This window comes from Poecilia mexicana, unplaced genomic scaffold (assembly GCF_051168715.1).
Source record: "Poecilia mexicana isolate PSO_F unplaced genomic scaffold, ASM5116871v1 scaffold_8, whole genome shotgun sequence".
In the NCBI taxonomy this organism is placed as follows: domain Eukaryota; kingdom Metazoa; phylum Chordata; class Actinopteri; order Cyprinodontiformes; family Poeciliidae; genus Poecilia; species Poecilia mexicana.
Window position 1 is genome coordinate 17,870,409 of NW_028263377.1, and position 19,549 is coordinate 17,889,957.

The following is a 19,549-nucleotide window of genomic DNA, read 5'->3' on the forward strand; positions in this document are numbered from 1 at the left end:
ACGTTTTTGTTTTTTTTTTACTTGTTCATCAATTTCAGTCTTACAGTGGAGGGGGAAACATTGTGAGAACTGTATTTATTTCATCTTATCAGCAGCCCAAGAGGATGCAGGTGAAGGGTTTCTTTACAGGCACAAAATGCTGTTGTGTGCTTTTATGTTGGCAAATGGAGTCTGAAGGATTGATTTTGAAGAAAATACAAAATGCTTCTTTATCTCTGAGCTGATGTCACTGAACCTCTGTTGTCCACACTCATTTTGGTTATTATTATTCTTTTTTCGTAATGAATAGCTTTTCTGTTATTTCTATCATAAACCACATGAATCACTGTTGATTCATGTGTAATGTGTTTTCTCTGTTCTCACCCCTTTGCTAAATGGGATACCATTGCTTCTCTTGGACAGCATGACAAACACAATTTGTATTTCTACTAGCAACTTCTCTTAGTGTCTAGAAAATCCAAATAACTTCTCTCAATATTCCAACAGCCAGCCTCTATGCAATTTGGAGGTGTGTGCGCTTCTACTCTGCTGAAAACTTTACTTGATAAACAGCACAGCATGCTGACTTTTTAATTTCAGTTTCTTGGTGAGACTCATTCTGTTGTTAGCACACAGCCGTGCTAAAAGTTGCACAGAAATCAAGCGGCATAGAATCCCACGAGCCCAGTGTGGGCATGATGATACATCACGATGTGACCATTAGAGGATAGCGCCAAAACTCTGTTTAGTCCTCCAATTTTATAGCTGATCTTTAACATCATGTTGCTGTCTTAGTCCATCTGAAAGGTGCCTAAGCAGTTCCTAGTAGCTTTCACAGGCTTTCTTAGTCCAACAAACTGTCTTCTATTGTCATGACTGCAGTGATATCCAATCAATCTACATATTTCCTAGGCATTCATGAAAGCATTTCCTGTATTTTCCACTTGCAGTTCAGAGAGTGGAGTGGTCAGCTGAGAGAAGAAGGACTGGCACTTGGTGTGACCCAGTTCTCATGGCTCCATATTCACATCTTGGTCCAGAGAGTATATTAATAACTGACATCATTGAGGCGCAGTTCTGACTTGTCAGCAAGATTTTTTAAATATACTAGAATAAAAATATAAGTCAACAACAAACAGCAGCTTCTCGAGTGCCACGGTGTGCATTTAGCAAACTTGCTTTTAACACGAAAAGAGTATTTCAGCTCCAAGTTGCTGATTTTATGTTGATGAATATTTGACCAACAAACCGAGGTCTTGCCCATTCTTTTGCTAAACACAAATTCTCATTCATTATTTGCTGCTGAGATTTGCATGGTTCAGGCACAATTGCAGGAAGGGGCTGTGCAGACAGGAAGTTGAAGGGCAGAAAGAGCATTCTTACTGGATTCGGGGGGTACACAGGTGTGGTTCGTTCAGACGCTCTGCAGGCTCCTGTAAGCCTGAAGCCGTCTTTTTTTTTTTTTTTTCTCTAAACAGTAATTTCTCAACAGAGTTCTCTCTGATTGGGTGGGGTTAGACATGTAATTTGCTATAAAAATATATTCTGGAATAGAATTCAACTTATTTTCTTCATTCCTCTAAATCAAATGAGAGGTTTCTATTGAAAACACCTTAATCGCTAAAGGGCTGAAGTTATCAAACACAAGCTGCCTGAACAGAGCAGAGAGCATTTATTTCTGACTTCCACTGGTTTGCTTGTTCTTAAGCTAATAACCTGGCTCACTTCTTTGACTGAGTGGCTTTATCAGCCTCATCAACATCGCAGCTCTGCCCTCACTTACGGGCCCGAGTCGAGCCCCCCGCCTGCGGGAGTCACAGTGGGACGCAGAGCACCTCAGTAGGAAGTGGCATATTGAATCAGGGGCTTTAATAAGCTGTTGTTAAGTGGCGCTTGAGATCATGAGTCGCCGGAGAGGCAGCCACATATACACACACTCTCGTACAGGTGCGGGGAAAGTGGGTGACCCATTTGGCAGCAACTCCCACACGGATGATGTTCAGAAGGTTAATGAGTTCATCCATGTTGGGACATGTGAAGACATAACGACAAAATAGAGCCAAAGATGCTGCTCTAAGAATAACTATCATGGAATGTTAAAGTCATGTCTTTATGCATTTAACAGTTCAGCTTTAAGTTGAAATGTGCTAAAAAAAATATATATATATATATAAGCCTGAATCGACTAATATCCAAACTTTGTTTCAAACTTTTATCCATACAGGGCAGAAAAAACCGAGGTGCTGAGTGAAGATCTTCTACAGGTGAGCTGCAGTAAAGATGTGTTTGTGTTAGAAAAGCGTGGCTAACAGCATGAACTGGACTGAAATCAGTAACCTCACATTAAGGACTCGGTGTCCAAGCCGTTTTCACTTAGTGTGTATGAGGCATAGGACAGATGCCAGTGTCAAGATGGAACAAGCCTGTAAAAATTATGGTTTCCAAATTGGTAAAAAAAAAATTCCCTCATACATTTTGAATGTTTTAAGGCCTTTTTAACAAACTGCAGAGAAAGCGCTGGATTAACTGGAGTTTGCAATATTTTCACAGAGCACCAGATAATACAGCACTTTCCCACATTTTGCTGTGCACTGCCAGTTAGCTGGCTGAAAAAAGGGAGGTACTACACTTTAACCTTAATAACATGAAAGGTTACTGCAGCTGTAAGGAAATATAGCTTGAAAATAAAGGAGCCCCACCCTTAGCACTGTTTTAGTTGGAACGTCGCTGACTGCAGCTCCTATGTTCAAGCAGATAACCTGACTAAATGTCAAAGTAAAATCATCTAGTTAGGTAATAATCACTTGAAAACTACTAACTTTATTTTATTCTGCATATTTGCTTGTGGTGTGAAGAACAGTGGTTTGCTTTTGAGTCTTTGCACCTTTATTATTTGTTGTGAGATTTATCTCAACAGAGTGAGGAAGTGAGAAATATAAGAAAAGCTCAACTCTCACTCCAGGTGAGTGAGAGTTGACAACTCTACAGTTTTGTTCTTTATAAAGCAACAGTGGGAGTAAAGCAAAGCAATGTTAGCTAGTTTATTAGTCTGTCTGCTGAGAGTGGGGACAGTTTTCCACTGCTGCTTAAGCCTGTCCTAATAAGTGATTAATCAATTAATAGCATTTACATTGTGTTGATTTATATTTTTTGAAGGGTAATTTTGTTTACAGATACTTCCTAATTCGTTTTATTAATGGGTGTGTGCGTGTTTTTTTCATTTCTGTTTTATTCATTATTGTTGTTTGATGTCTTGTTTTATTCTGGAAATTTTAAATATCTTCCAGCACTTTGTCAGCAATTCTCCTTTACTGCCCTCTAGAGTCAATGATTTGTGTAATTAGAAATATTCCTAATTGCTTATTACTGAGTTTAAAAAAATAAAAAAAGGATTTATTTTTCAGTCAGCTAGACAGCATTATTTATAATGGAAGTGCTGCAATACTACATGTAGCGAGAGAAATTTCTGGCACACCTAATTTAAATTTTAAACTGTAGTAGTGGCATGACATAAATGTGGAAGAGGATTAGGTTCCACTGGAAAAAAAAATCTGACTTTAATCTCAGAATTCTGACAAAAAGGTCAAAATTCTGAGATTAAAGTCAGAATTCTGAGATTAAAGTCAGATTTTTTTATTTTTTTTCCCAGTGGCCCTAATCCTCTGCCGTACATAAACGTTTAGTGATTACGTCTTAGAAAGTTTTAATACCCAAAGGCAGTTATCATGATGCTGATCTGAAATGTAAACTCCTGATGAATTGCTAAGCTTGCAGAGAGGTGACAGACGTGTGCAGCTGTGAGAACATCGTTGCGTCCTCGCGCAGACATTAGCACTCAGCTGCTTTCCTGCGTGTGGCCGCCTGTGTGCAGGTGGAGAAGCGTCTGGATCTGGTCAAGCAGGTGACACATAGCACTCACAAGAAACTGACCGCCTGCCTGCAGGGTCAGCAGGGCACTGACACCGAGAAGAGATCTGTCAAGTCACCTTCTGTGAGTGCCCGCCTCTGTGACGGTGATGGAAAGCTGCACGGTGACTGACGATGATGTCTTCGTAACGTTATCTCTCTCTTTCTCTCTCTCTCTGCCGTCAGAAAAAGCTTCCACTCACAATCTTGGCACAGTGCATGGAGGAGGGAGCGGCGGTGCTGGGGGATGACTCTCTCCTGGGGTAACGCACACAGTCATCTTTAATTACCAATTTATTTTCTTTCCTTCTTTCTTGATTAACGTTTTCTATGTCATTGATCGTGTATTCTCTTGGTTGCCATGCAACAGAAAGATGCTGAAGTTGTGTGGGGACACAGAAGACAAGCTGGCCCAGGAGCTGCTGCAGTTTGAGCTCCAAATAGAAAGAGATGTGGTGGAGCCTCTTTATGTGCTTGCAGAGGTGAAACTAATACAAACGTTCAGCCTCATGCGCTTTATTTCTCGTCCCTTACATCGCAATTACTGGTATTTTCATCTGTAGGTGGATATTCCCAACATCCAGAAGCAGAGAAAGCACTTAGCGAAACTTGTTTTGGACATGGACTCAGCGCGAACAAGGTGAAAGACGTTTATGTTTAAATCCCAGGCTGCAATCCGCTCCTGTTAATGTAACACTCATGGTAAAAAATGTCCCGGATAAACGACATATCCAGAGCAGTACTTCTGTTTTGTTTTTGTTGTTTTTTTCCCACCGCAGATATCAGCAGTCATCTAAGTCATCCAGCCATCCAAGCACAATGCAGCCCGGCGCCAAGTCCGAGTCCCTCAGAGAGGAGATGGAGGAAACAGCCAATAGGATGGAGATTTGTAGAGTGAGTCACCAGACGGAGCAAATCATTAATCATGTCCTCCTTGGTGTCTTTTCCTCTCTGATTTATAAATGTTGTGAACACATTAGACATAAGTGGACCACGCTGCCGGGATCTTTAATTCTCCACTTTAATTTTTAGGATCAGCTGTCAGCAGATATGTACAATTTTGTGGCCAAAGAAATAGACTATGCAAACTTCTTCCAGACAGTGAGTAAATCACATTTTTAAGCTACTGATTTTTTTTCCTTTTACTCAAAGTCACACACAGAAGCAAGTGTGTCTTTTAATGAGATTATTAGAATGTTTATCCACCACAATCTATTGCACAATTTATCTCATTAAAGCTATAATGTATTCCGCTGGGATTTCAGAGGGACTAAAACAAAGTCATGCATTATTATGAAGTTGAAGAAAAAAGAAGTTCCTCAATGATGTGTATTGCATATGTTTTGCCAAAAAAGGTTTAATTTAAATCTGATCTACTTTCTTTTGGTCTTTCACATAAAATCCCAGTAAAATATATAAAAAGTTGTTGTTTTGCATGAGAAAATGTAAAAAAAAAAGAAAGTTCAAGCGTAAGAATACTTTTTTCAGCACTGCATATGCATTTCTGCGTGTTGTGATTGCCTTCTCCCTTTCACCCCTCTCTAGCTAATAGAAACACAGGCAGAGTATCACAGGAAGTCATTAGAAATACTTCACAGTGTCCTGCCCCAGATTAAAGCTCACCAAGGTGAGTCATCCACAGAGCGCGGAGGTGTCTGAGCAGAGCTCCGTTCTGTTTCTGCACCTGAAGCTATATAACGGCAGCTTTATAAAAAGAGAACTTAATTTCTCCAAGATGTCAAATGACTCCATAATTTAGCAATAATTATATACTGTAATAATTAAAGCACACTGGCTTAAACACAATGCAAGACTGGATTCATTTGCATATACAGTTCACATTTTTAGATTTTATCTCCTGGAAAATGTTCTTTGTGAACAACTTACGTCGTCTCGCATCTGTGTTTTCGCTTTGCGTGTTGCAGAGGCGTGGGTGGAGAAGCCATCATTTGGCAAGTCTCTGGAGGAGCACCTGAATATTAGTGGGAGAGAGATTGCATTTCCCATTGAGGCCTGCGTCACCATGCTGTTAGAATGTGGCATGCAAGAGGAGGTACAGCACAAGCACGCCCTCACACTCATGCAAAACTTACACCTTGTGGGTGTGAATTTAGTTGTGTTTTGTTTGCTGCGTTCAAAATGAGCCCAAATGCATACAGCTGTAGGATTGCACTTAAAGGGTTTAAAATATGTATTTATTCATGTCGTGTTAATGCAATTTCCATGGTGCGTCGTCTGCAGGGCCTCTTCAGAGTGGCTCCATCTGCCTCCAAGCTGAAGAAGCTGAAAGCTTCGCTGGACTGCGGAGTTCTTGACGTCCAGGAGTATTCCTCTGACCCGCACGCCATCGCAGGTGAACGTCACCCACACACATATTCAAAGTCCTTTGGAATGAAATACAAAGATTTTCATGCGGGAAAAGATTTGTTCTTCAGTTTAGTTCCTCGTGGGTTTTGGACATAAGGTGCTGAGAAAGAAAATCGTTTGTAGCCAAACTTTAACTACCACAAATCTAAAGGTGCTTTTTTTGAAGCTTCCTAAATTTGACACAAAAAAAAAAAAAAGTGCATGTTCAACCCCCTTTACTCTGATTCCCGCTAAATAAATAAAGTCAGTTGCCTTCAGGAATCTTTCCATGTTATGTGAAGGCCTCAGAAATGTATTTGGGGAACATTAGCAAGCACACCATAGTAAATACCAACAAACACATGAGCCAGATCAGGGAAGAGTTGTAGAGAACTTTAAACGCATCAGAAAAAACTTTGACCATCTTGCTCAATTCAACAACTAAACATAACAACAGCATGACTCAACTGCAGACCTGCCTACTCATGGTCATTCACAGAGTTCAGTCACTTCTTCCAGGCTATGCACTGCTCTGTGCTGAAATAATCATTAAACCTCAATAAAATATACTGGAATGGTTGTGAAGTGAGATAAAAGGAAATATTAAAGAAGTATTGGAACTTTTTCGAAGCGCTGTAAGAGGGTTGACAGAAGCTGTTTAAAGACTCGCCATAATCCCGACCAGATAACGCTGTCTTTTAAACGTATGAACACATGAAAGCTGTGTTGAACGAGCTGAATCTGGAAGCTGTACTAACTACAAGGGCCCGCTGGAGGGGAGGGAATATGGGGCATGGCCTCACAAGCTCTTGAAAGAAAGAGAAAAAAAAAAAGAAAACATCCCTCCACCCTCTGAGAGAGCTGACCAATTTTTTTTCCCTCCTCTTTTTCATTTTTTACGTCCGCAGGGGCCCTGAAATCATACCTCCGTGAACTCCCAGAGCCACTAATGACCACTGAACTTTATGATGAATGGATTCAGGCCTCCAAGTGAGTTGATTTTCTCTCGTTAAAAAACATTTCTTGGATTATGCCATTGGCTATGATGACTAGAAAGTAGTCCAAAGTCTTCATAAAGAATGATGACATTTAATAAAACGTGGAACCAAAATAAAAAAAAATAAAAAATGTTAGAATTTTATTTTTGTCGTTAATATTTCCACAGCATTCAAGATATGGACAAGAGACTACAAGCCTTAATGGCAGTATGTGAAAAACTCCCCACAGACAACCTAAACAATTTCAGGTGAGCTGTTTTGTCTTTTTTTAGCAGATTGAATGGTTTTGTTATGCCGTCCATAATACGAGTGAGTGTGTATAAATCTTCCCTAAAAATTTTTCTGACTTTCTAAATGTATTCCCTTCTTAAAAGTTAAAGCAGGTTTAAAAGGAGATAGTATAGTCAGTCTTTTTCAGTATTGACAACCTGAAGACAAGAACTGCTGTATTTTTTCCAACATGTAATTATAAATATTGTAAGGTGTCTTACCAATAACATGACTGGAATGACTTTTTTTTTTTTTTTTACAAATGAGAAAAACAAAACAAACAAAAAAACAGATTCCTTAAGAATTGAAAAAATATGTCACCTTGACTTTGGACTTTTCTGTCCAATCCTGCAGATATCTTATAAAATTTTTAGCCAAGCTGAGTGAATATCAGGACTCGAACAAAATGACTCCTGGTAACATGGCCATTGTCCTCGGACCTAACTTGCTGTGGACTCAAACAGAACCGTATGTATTCCTGCTGCATTATTGATTTACCAAATGTTGGGTCTGAGTTGCGTGTAAACAAGACGCTATGTTTCTTCTTTCTAGGAACATGACGGAGATGATGACCACTGTTTCTCTGCAGATTGTTGGCATCATTGAGCCGATTATTCAGCATGCCGACTGGTTCTTCCCTGGAGGTCAGAATTACATTAATACATAGAGGAGGGACCATTAGAATGAGGCTAGGAAACATAGTTTGTAGCTATGCAACTATACTGGGTTATCAAATCACCTTGGTGAAGATACTTCCTTATTTTGTTGCCCTCTTTGCTTCTGTGTATTAGATCAGTATTTCTAGATCAGACACATCTGCAGAAACTCTTATTTAGACAATTCACAGTGCAAATCCATTTTTTTCTTTATGTTTGCAGCATATTACTGTACATTCATTTCAATGCTGTATTTATAATACAAAATGTCATCTATATCTTCTGTAACTTTGATAAATAAAAGTCTATGTATGGGTGTATTGGACTCATCTAGATATGAAAGAGAAATGATACATGATATGAATCAAAAAGTTATTTAATAAATGTATTCTGCCTTTACTGATAACTCCAAGTACAATCAGGTAGAGCCTATTGCTTTCAGAAGTCAACAAATTAGTAAATAGTGCCTCTGTGCAGTTTAATCTGAGTATAAATACTTCTGTTATGCGAAGGCCTAAGAAGTTTCTTGCAGAACCTTCTGGCCAATACTGAACATCTTGAAGACAAAGGAACAAATGGAAACCAGGACATGGCTACTTACCTAAACTAACAAGCCTGGCAAGGAGAAAATTGTTGAGAAAAAGCCAAAAGACTGATGTGGCAGAATGTGTTAATCGGACATCTATTAGTCACGCAGTCTATAAATCAGGAAGAGTGGCTTGAAAAAAATCCATTGTTGACTGAAATACCGACTGAAACGACCTCCATAAGGACAACAAGCCTAAAGATACTGGTACAGGTGTGTTACAGTGACCCAGTCAAAGGCCACATCAAAATCCAAAATCCTGTTTTGCAGGAATAAGGTGTGTTCAATCCTGACAGAGACATCACTCAAAAGACTTGCAGCTGTAACTGCAAAAAGTGGATTTTGAGTATCAACTCAGCCGCGCCTGAATACGTCCAGCTTTTTAGATCTCTTTTGCTTAAAACAATTTGAACGTCACAGATCCCTTTTCCTTCTGCTTTACGGTCACTTTGTGTTAGTCCACGACATAAAATCTCAAGAGAATGTGTTTGGATTGAAATCCTTTCAGATGGCCCTGTGTTACAGTTTGCTGATGTGTGTGTGTGTGCGTGCGTGCGTGCGTGCGTGTGTGCGTGTGTGCGTGCGTGCGTGCGTGTGTGTGTGCCTCCGCCCGCAGAGATCGAGTTCAATCTGACAGGCTGCTACGGGAGCCCGATTCACACCAACCACAACTCCAACTACAGCTCCATGCCCTCTCCGGACATGGACCAGTCGGAACGCAAGCAGCAGCAGCAGCACGACCAGAGCCGACGCCCACTGAGTGTCGCCACTGACAACATGATGCTGGAGTTTTACAAGAAAGACGGGTATGATGGCAAGTGCTGCTTTTCTCCCGCCCGTCTTGCTCGCTCTCGCTCTCTCTCTTTCTCCCTTTCTTCTTATCCTCGTCTCGTCTCATGCATCTGAGATTGAATAGATGTGCCTAAGTGGGGAAACGTTCAGAAAACATTAAGAAAATCTACATTTTGTGCCTCATGTCTTTGAAACCTCCACACGTGACAAGACAGATGAGCATCCTAGTATCTGCCCACTTATCATTCTCCTACATAGAAATACACCCCCATGTTCTCAGGATTCATCAACAACGGGGGTCTGAATTGCCTTAGTATCATCGTCTCTATAGCAACAAGCTGCTGATGGAGGGCTGCTAGTGTTTTTTTTTTTTTCTTTTTGTTTTTTTTTTTCAGGGAAATATTTTTCTTGACTTATCTTCATGTCCTCCCACACCAAGCTCCACCCTCACAGTCTGGCTAGTGCGTCACCTGGCCTGACTCATTCACTCTGCCAGTGCAAAGAGAAAAATGATGATGAGAAATAAGAAACCAAGTTAGTAAAGCAGTAACAGATACAGGTTACTGAAAGGCAGCTAGGATTCGTTTTCAGTTCATTTCAAGTCATGAATATGTATGGAAATGAACTGGATTCTCCACAGGAGTCAGTTGTTGTCGTGAACCTCCTCTCGCCTCCCGAACTTCCCTTCTCCTTGACCACCGCCAGAGTGTCTCATCTTCTACTCTTGTACTGTGAACCGTATCTGCATCACTTATGACCTCATATCCCTTTTGCCTCTTATCTCCCCTACTAACGCAGCATTAGGAAGATACAAAGGTACCGTATCATTCCGTTGTTCCCACTTCTTTCCCTCCCTCCCTGTCCCAGCTAAATTCATCTTAATGTTGCCACCGACGTGCGTGACTCTCGCGTTTCTCACCAGCATGGGCGTCAGAGTGATGGATACCTCCTGGGTGTCTCGCAAGGGTTCCTCCACGCTGACGCGCAAGACTTCTTCCACCCCTCCTGGCATGCAAGGACCCGGCTCCCCCGCTGACACGCTCATCCCCGAGCAACCCGGCGAGCTCGCCACCTCGCCCTCCGCCACGCCGCCGCTTGGAGAAAGGGTTTGGTAAGTCGCCGCAGGGACGCTGTCCCCTTGTTGCTCACGTATTCGCAGCAGGTCATTCTTACTTTCACCACCATCATCACCACCATAAGCATTCTCAGATGGGAGGATGTGTCACCCATTTTTTTCATTAGTTTGCAACGTCTCCACGATGTCTCGGTCTAAATCCGTTCTGTTTCTCTCTCTCTGCATTGTTAAGTGCTCACTTCACTTCTTTGTCATGTATTCGTGACTGTGTAACTTTTTCCTTTTTTTTTTTTTTTTTTGTCCAAATTCCGTGGTGAATTTGGATCTACGTTTATGGCGCCAAGCTTCAATTTTTTTTTGGTCCTCGCAAGCATGCTAAAATATCCTGTCTGTCAGTAATGCTTTGGCTTTTTAGCTTGCAGTTCATTTATTTCTTTTTTTTTCTGTTTCGACACACTGATTTCAACATTTCTGGGCTTTCATTATCACCTTCAAGCACATGAATAATCAACCCTCAGTCATTTTTTCGGCCCATGTGGCAGACGAGATAATTTGGCTTCTGGTTTGGCTTGCTTTTATCCTCATTTCCCGCGGCTCTTTCAGCCATTGAAAGGGTTTTGTGTCTGTTTCACACTGCCCTGGGCTGACTGCAGGACCCGGGATGCAAACAAGTCATATATTGCGAATTCCGGTTTCCATTTCCAGCAGTGAGGAGATCCGCTTGATAATATTGTGAGCTGCGGATGAACGCTTTGGCTCCCAGAGAAAGATCCTCAGAGCTCTCTGCAGTGTGCAGACACAAGGTGATCACAGAGGAAGTGTTACACGCTGTATTCTTTTCCTTTGCCAATAAAACACTCTTTTTTCTGCTTTTTCTTTGTGCTTGTCTTTGTATTTGCACTTTGAACTGGGCTGGCTGTGTCTGAAGGCTGGTGCCATAACCTTTGCCTAAAATGCTTTTTTTTTTTTTCTTTTTTTTTTTTTTTACACCGTGTTTGAGCAACAGACCAACTAACACCGAATCATGGCAGCAGCTTTATTATTCTTTATTTCTCCTCTGCGATTCCCTGTTCAACCTCTAGAGCTGTTTTATTTGTGCTGTCTATTCTCTTAATGTCTACAGCTCAGAGAACGTGTCGCTCAATCGGCCAGACACCTCTTTTGCCCACCCAACCCCTGGGGAGGACCGGCCGCCCCCTCCTTACCCTTCCTCCTCGTGCCACTCCGTCCCCCACCACTTTTATCCCAAACCCCCACCTTGCGCTCGTCCTGTGGCACCAGGTCCCGAGTCCCAGCCCCCTGGCTCGCCACCACCCCCAGTGCGCTGGTCTGGCTTCACTCCTCCCGCCCCGCCCCCTTCCTCCTCTTCTTCCTCCTCCTCCTCGTCACTCGACATCAATTCAAACCCCAAACCTAGCTGCCTGCACTTCCCCAAGCACAGCCCGCCAGGCGACTTGTCACAAGCCCCTCCGCTCGACACTAACGCTTCTCCGCTCTATGTCAAAACCCCCCTGCTACTAACCCGCCATGACCAAAGTCACAGCAACCCCCCTAGCCTCCCTTCGTCCGCTCCCCCACCCCCGCCGTGGGCTGCCTGTCCATGTGTCCGAGAGAGAGGACCCCCCAGGCTGACTAGGTAAATACAACACTCCTGTGGCACTGTGGGTGCATCACAGAGCGCCAGCTGTTTTTCTCTTCTAGCTCGCTGGCTCAGATTTTGCTTTTTGCTTTTTCACCCCTCCCCTTTCAGTTGACTTCTGGTTCTTTGACGCTCAGGTTGTCTGGAAAAGTGTTTTGAAGTGGGATGTCTCTCCAACCAGAACAAATGATATTTGGTTGTTTTAATGTTTACGTTTACAGTGTTTTTTTTTTTGTTTGTTTGTTTTTTAACCAGCTCATTCAAAGCATTTTTAAGTATTGTTAAACCTTTTAACTGAGCTTTAGATGCCTGATCAAAAGCCTATTTGAGCAAAGCTCCTAATTTGTAGTCTAATGTTGACTTTGGCCTTTTTCCTAACTCGTTGTTTTGCTGGTTTTACTTATACACAAAGAAAGGAGAATGTGAGTCAACCAGACAAAACTTTGTCATCCCAGTCACACCCCTGCTTGTGACACACAACTCCTCGGTAAAACTCGAATAACAAAAATCTCACCAATGTCCGAGCGAGGTGGAGATCTGCTGCGGTTAGAAATTTAGCTGAAACACAAACTGAACCCACAGAAAAAAGCCTAATTGAATTTTTATCAGGGGGATTCCAAAGCCAGTTCTTCAGCACAATTTCTCCTAGGAAATTATTATTATTATTATTATTATTATTATTATTATTATTATTATTATTATTATTATTATTATTTATCTGTTTGTTTTTACTGGTGATACTAAGTTGTTTAAGAACTGCAGTTTGCCTCTACAAAGAGGCGACATTAAAACCAATGCTCTCCAGGCCAACGACTTAAAAACTCAAGAGCTTTAAAGTTATTTGAAATAAATGTGCACATGAATAATTAGCCCTCAGTCGTTTTTTTTAAGCATTAAATTACTTAAACTAGTTTTGTTATTTATTCTAATATGGTAATCTGAAAACTGATGTTTTAAATGCTACAATACGTCTTGAGAGCAACTGATATTTCAATGGTTTTACTAGGACTTTTTCATGAATATGTGACTCCACTTCTGTAAGCGCATGTCTTGTTCCTGCTAAAATTATTCACAGGTTGAAGTTTGCTGTAGTGATAACATAACATTTATTCTTTATGTTGATATGACTTGTTGATATTTTTGCCTCATAATGCTTCAAGTTAATTGTCTGCTTACAAAACATTGAGAAAGGTCATTTTTCAGCTTTTTAAATGTAGTGGTTTGCTTTAAACATAAAATCTGATGACTATCATTTTAGCTTTTCTCTGCACAGCTCATTGTTTTAATATGGACATCTGTCTGACTGAAGAGTACAGCACACAGAACAGGTGAAAGCATCAGGGTGGCATAAAATAAACCCACTACAGGTATCGACTGCACCATTATTTCATTTGTTTTGACACTAGATGCAGATGTTACGGACTTAAGATATTTCATAACTTCCCTGATCAACTTTAATCCGTTTGTTAGTATGTATCCTAATCTGTGTGCTAAATCTGCAACACACTGCAGAAAAACCTGAAACATTAATGAGACAAAACATTGAGATGCCATTGATTTCTAGCCTGAAATAAAACTACAATCAAGCCAAATGTAATAATAATAAAATTATTTGAATTTGATGCTGCATTGACACTTCCATCTACAATTTTAAGAAACAGTCTCGAATGAAGGCTGCAAATTTGCATTTAACCTCCAATCACTGAGGGAGTTCATGAGACTTTTTTAACCATTAATTGTTCTTTTAATTTGTGCTTTAAGTAGGCCATTCTTGGCCCTCTGAATGTCTCTGTGTTGTAGGTTCAACACAAAGTATATGTCTCCTACTGTCCGCTTTTATTTTTTGCTTTTATTAGTCAATAGGACAGCAAACCTCCACTTACTTACAGTCAGCACACTTTTGAAAAAAAAAGTAAATCTAAATGTAGCAATTTTTTAAGAGTAATAATAATACATCTAACCAAGAAAATAAATAAAATAATTAAATCTCAAAAAGTCAAGAAATTTGTATTTATGTCGTTTTTAATAAGTCACATATATCTACAATGATTTACAGGTCTGCAAAAATTGGACTACTCTGTTTATTTCAAGAAAGTATTGCATGTCAGTGTATTTAGTAGGTAAAAGTGAAAAGAAAAATCAGCTTCCTCTGCTTTTTCATGTCATACATAGTGTAGATATTTGGAAAATGTTGCAGCTTTGCACGATTATAACAACTATCTTTGAGGCTTTCTTGAACTTCTAACATTATTTACTTTAAGCATGTCCATAGTCTTATGACTGTCAAGTTTTAACTGTTAGTTGTGTTTTTGTACTTCATATATTGTGATTTTCAGAACCCATTTTTAATTCTGGTATAATTTATCTGTTACAAGTGATGGTGATGATGGTGGTTATGGGTGTTTTGGTGTTGAGGTGACATAAAGCAGACAGTCCAGTTTCTTTCTATTCTTTTTTTTTTTTAATGATTTGCTGTTTTCATCCTGGTTCACATGATAATATCTGCCTACTTTTCAGTTCGCTAAAGAGTAAAGAGCTTTCCCCTGTGATTGGGCACAAAGGCATCCAGGTGGCAAGTCCAACAGTGCCCCCTAGCTGCAGCCCTCAGAGCAGCAGTCAGTCCCCCCACTCAACTGAGCACAGCCCTCACGCCCTCCGCAAAGGTTACTACCTCTCTTGCTGTGAGCTCTCACTGGCTCCCAAAACCTAAAAATGTTTTGTATTGATATATTCAAAGTAATCAAAATGCTCTCTGTGATTTTAGGTTCCAAGAAGTTGGCCCCTGTGCCTCCAAAGGTCCCTTACGCCCAGTCTGGAGGGATGTCTGACCAGTCCACAGGTCAGCCATCACCTGTAAGCCTGTCCCCTACACCTCCCAGCACCCCTTCCCCGTACGGACTGACCTGTCCTCCAGGGCAAGTACCCCCGTCCTCCCCTGGGCAGACTCCACTCGGGCCAACCCACTCGCTATCATCTCCGCCCTCTCTCTCTGGGACACTCACCAAGTCGCGGCCTGCCCCTAAACCTAGGCAGAGACCAAGCCTGCCCCCTCCTCAGCCGCCCCTAGCGCCCCCGCCCCTGGCTCCAGTCCCTCAGCCTCTGGAGCAGGGCCTCCTGGATGGACTGTCTCCTGGAGAGAGCATGTCTACAGGTAAACACCAGCCTCTGGAAACCACTTCCCCACCGCCACCACAGGTGGGGCTGCAGCGGCCCGCTCTCAGACTCGCTGTGGCTCTGTCGAATGGAGACGGTGGACGAGTGTAGGACCCTTTAGGACTGTAGACGCAGAAGACCCCTTGTCCCTTTAAATGACTCCTCAAACAAAAATCGGAATGAGAAAACAAAGTGGCCTCTTAGACACAGACACCTGAGAATTATGCAATGTGAACGTTAGCATTTTTGCGCCTTAGCGAGCAGATCTCCTAACCTATGTATTCATTGCTTGTGTTATGTGATGATGTTTCTGGGTAACCAGTGGAAACATCAAAACAGCATAGCTCGTCCTGCTTGTATGGAAGTTTGCCATTAGATTCATCATGTGCTCTCTGTTTATCTGTGTTGCCCAGACCCCCCCCCCCATGCGGCAGAGGTAGGTCAGAGGCTTACACAGTTCACTCAAGACAAGTGTCTCTCTCCCTGTGAGCAGACATGGAAACATAGCCAGAGAATCCCACATTATATTTACAGTATTATGTTCTGATGATCAGGTGTTTTATTAATATATATCAATCGTTTTTTTTTTTTTTTGTTATATTTATCATTCTCTTGTCCCCCCCTTGCTACTATTGTGTACTTTGCAGCTGTGTGAGGCCAGGGATTCAGTGTGGGCTAAGTGTGAGGGGGACTTTTAGGGTAAGCCAGACCGCCCCTCGCCCCATGCACTCCATCTCACTGCCTGGCCTCGTAGTGTGGATGCCTCTGGGGTTTCCTGCAGCCTGCCTCAAACACTTACCCCCAGCTCTCAATCAGATCTTCTATTACCCTCTTAACAGCAATATTGTATTTTTGCACTTTGTTGGTCAACCAGTGGTGCATGGCTCAAGGATTTCCCAGAGTGCACCACACTGAGCTCACATTGCAGTAACCATTGCTTACAAAGGTCCATCCTAAACAGCTCCCTCCCCCCGCTCCCTTCCTGTGCCTTTTTATTTCCGAGTATCGTGCTGGCAGGCATCCCCCTGCCACTTTTTTCCGGGGGTCTTCAGGTAACCCCACCCTACCCGCTCCTGCTCTTCTACTCGGCCGGTTCATTGCTTTTCGTAACCTCTGCTTCCTCTTCCCACGTTCCACCTCATTCCTACACAGGAATAGTCATCAGTCTGTTTGGACGTGTGGCTTCCAGTAAACGGTGCAACACACTAGATTAGCGACAGTTTCTGCAAATACTGTGAGCAGAATTAATGAGATTTCCATTGTTACTTTAAGCCACTTGGTGTCTCGGTGCCATCTTTCTCCACAGAGTTCCACACACACACACACACACATCTTGTTGCCTCTGTGTTTTGGCTGTTGTTGTAGACGTGTGGTGTGTCACCGTGTTGTTGGATTTTTTTTTTTTTTGCTGACAAAAAAAATGTGTTGCTGTTCTTTGAAGTTTCAAAAAGCTGTGACATACTTTACTTTACAATAGTTATCATCCCATGAACCTTTGACACATTTTGTCGTATTTTAGCCGAAAACCTTTCAGATTTATTTTATTGAGATTATGTAAATGAACTACACAAAGCAGAGCATAGGTCTTGTTTAATAATTCTTTTGCAAATAAAATTCCAAAAAGTTGCAAAGTAACTCAGTCTCAATCTTAGACAGCAGTAGCTTTTCAGCAGATTCTCAATTGAAAAAAGATCTTTTTAAATAACTGCAGCACACCATTGTTCTTATGTTGTGAATTTGTGCATACGACACAGTATGTTTTTCTTATTTTTAAATTTTTTAACTTTTGTGTGAACATGGTGGTCCCGCTTGCCTTAGTTAGCTGATGTGATAACTGAATTTCCCCACTGTGGGACGATAAAGGATATTTCTATTCTACTGTCATTTAAGTCAGGCCTAAACTGACTAAAACGTCTCCCCGCTTAATTGAAAACCATGCCTTACTTGTTGAATGTATTCCTATGTCTTTATGATAGAGTTTGCTTATTAATATTCCCTTAAAAAAAACTCTGAGGCCTTGATATAACAATTGGGTTTATACTGAGTTACATACAATTCATTAATTAGATGTCCTCTTAAAACAGTTTTATTAATGGTTATCAGATAAATGTGGCAGAGTGCACACACAGGCCGCACTTTTCAGATTTTATGCCTAAATGACTTTGATAGTCATACTGTATACCCTTTCCACTTCGAAACGATGTGCTACTTTGTGGACGTTGCAATACAGTAAAGTTTGTGGTTACAATGTGACAAAATGTGAGAAGGTTTGTGGAGTGTGAATACTTTTGGCACTGTGCAACACTAACTGTTTGCTACGGTTAACGTCAAACTGGAAACATCCCTGTGTAGAATGTGAAGCACGTATAATCTACTGAGTTCTTTAAACCACTCACTATGAGTTCAGATAAGAAGCATTAATATTACTTCTGCTTTCTTCCATTTTTTTTTTTACTTCATTATCATCATCATATGCCTTCCCCTTTCCTCTTTTTGTCACTCACGATTACCATTTTCACTATTTCACTCTTCACACTTACCTTTTCCCCCCCATCATGCTCACCATTAGATATCTTCAATTATGAAATCCCCTCCATCAATGTCAATCTGGACAGCCTCATCGATGAGTTCAGCGGTGCCCCCTGCAGGAGGTCCCTGGCAGTGATAGACTCTCCAGAGGGGGACGCTGTGCCTGAGGAGGAGCCCCAGAGCACCATTCTATGACCTATAACCCCGAGGCATCATTTACCAGCGTCCCAGTGGCTGTACATGCTTTGAACTGTCAACACCAAGGCCTGACGGAAACACAATGACTGGCCTCACCAAATGCCCACCTGAAACCAGAACATGAACCTTTCCTCACATCCTGCTACAGGCTGCAAAGAAAACTAATCTTTCTCAGCTGCTTCTTTTACGTTTATGTGACTACAAACAAAAGAAACAAACAAAAAAAAAACACCAAAATGCCATAGTGGATGAACTGTTGCCTTTAAAGAGAAAAGACTGGGAAATAGATAAGTATTACATAAAGATATTTTTTATCACCGATTTCTTTTTTGCTTATTTGCTTTACTTTGTCATTTTGTTTCACGGTGCAATGCTCTACGTTTCTCGATCTTTTGGTAGTTATTTTGTTTTGCCTTATAAGAACATGCAATCAAATTGCAATATGACGTCCGCAGGTTGTGCAAACGAGTGGCTTTCGGGAGACTGGCATGGTTTGGAGCAAATCTCATCCTCAGGTTGAAACACAGACAGAGTGGGAGCGGGGCTCACAGGGTATTCAACTTTGCACACGTCGGAAACACACTGGGCCCTTTAAGGCAGGCTTTCCATGCAGGACGGAACATTTAACTCGGCTTAAATAAAGTCCCTTCATTTTTACTCCACCTGGGAAAAAAATAGGTGTTTACACATGTACAGGTAAAACTCACCTAAACTCACTCTGCATTGTACCAGCACATAATCAGAAGAATGTTATTGTAATTTAAGCTTTTTCTACTTGCACCCGTTGTTCCGTTTGGAAGAAGCACCACGTTGTTTTTGCATGACGAACCGATGTGAGTGATCTGCTTGATCGGGATTCAGGGCCTCTGAGTGATTTTGTTTTACTTTCTAAGTGTTGATCTTCAAATTTTGTTTCCCTCGGAGAGTAAATCCTGACCCTCACGCCTGCTAGGATGCTGCAGCTTGACGATGACGGATGAAGGACTACACTGCCTTTATGTTTGTGTGATTCTCTCTCTTAACTTTGTTTCAAGTGCTTCAGGTTCAGTGACCTTTGACCCCTGAGTGTAAATACAAAGACTGTACATAGGTTTATGTATATAAAATTGAGAGGAAGATTATATGTAAAATGCATATCTGGAACATATAATGATATTAATATATGTGCTGATATTTATCGTGTAGAAAATGACATGATTAAAATTTTGATGTTATATTTTGTCCCTGCACACAATGAACAGGTTGTACTGTAGATTCACATTGTTGTTTTTTTTTTCTTCACTTTTACACCGTTTTACTATAGTGCTGCAGCAGACATGCAGAATGTTCCCTCTGCAGCAACTCATCTGAGATCTCCAGTCCTGTTCTAGCTCTTAACGATCGGCTTATGATTCCTCCATCTAAAATGTTCAGGTCTATCTG

General features: G+C 41.3%; 1 protein-coding gene across 1 annotated transcript; it reads left to right on the plus strand.

Moving 5' to 3' along the window:
- The first annotated feature begins 1,880 nt into the window (after positions 1-1,880).
- On the plus strand, positions 1,881-19,365 carry arhgap44a (Rho GTPase activating protein 44a). Its single transcript, XM_088007890.1, has 21 exons — positions 1,881-1,985; positions 3,851-3,970; positions 4,072-4,148; positions 4,256-4,367; positions 4,449-4,525; positions 4,665-4,779; positions 4,918-4,986; positions 5,431-5,512; positions 5,811-5,938; positions 6,127-6,238; positions 7,140-7,221; positions 7,397-7,477; positions 7,854-7,967; positions 8,052-8,143; positions 9,358-9,547; positions 10,332-10,349; positions 10,456-10,644; positions 11,732-12,244; positions 14,765-14,928; positions 15,012-15,398; positions 17,970-19,365. The coding sequence occupies exons 1-21, from the start codon at positions 1,881-1,883 to the stop codon at positions 18,122-18,124; spliced, it is 2,982 nt and encodes a 993-aa protein (XP_087864016.1). The 3' UTR covers positions 18,125-19,365.
- Positions 19,366-19,549: the final 184 nt, after the last annotated feature.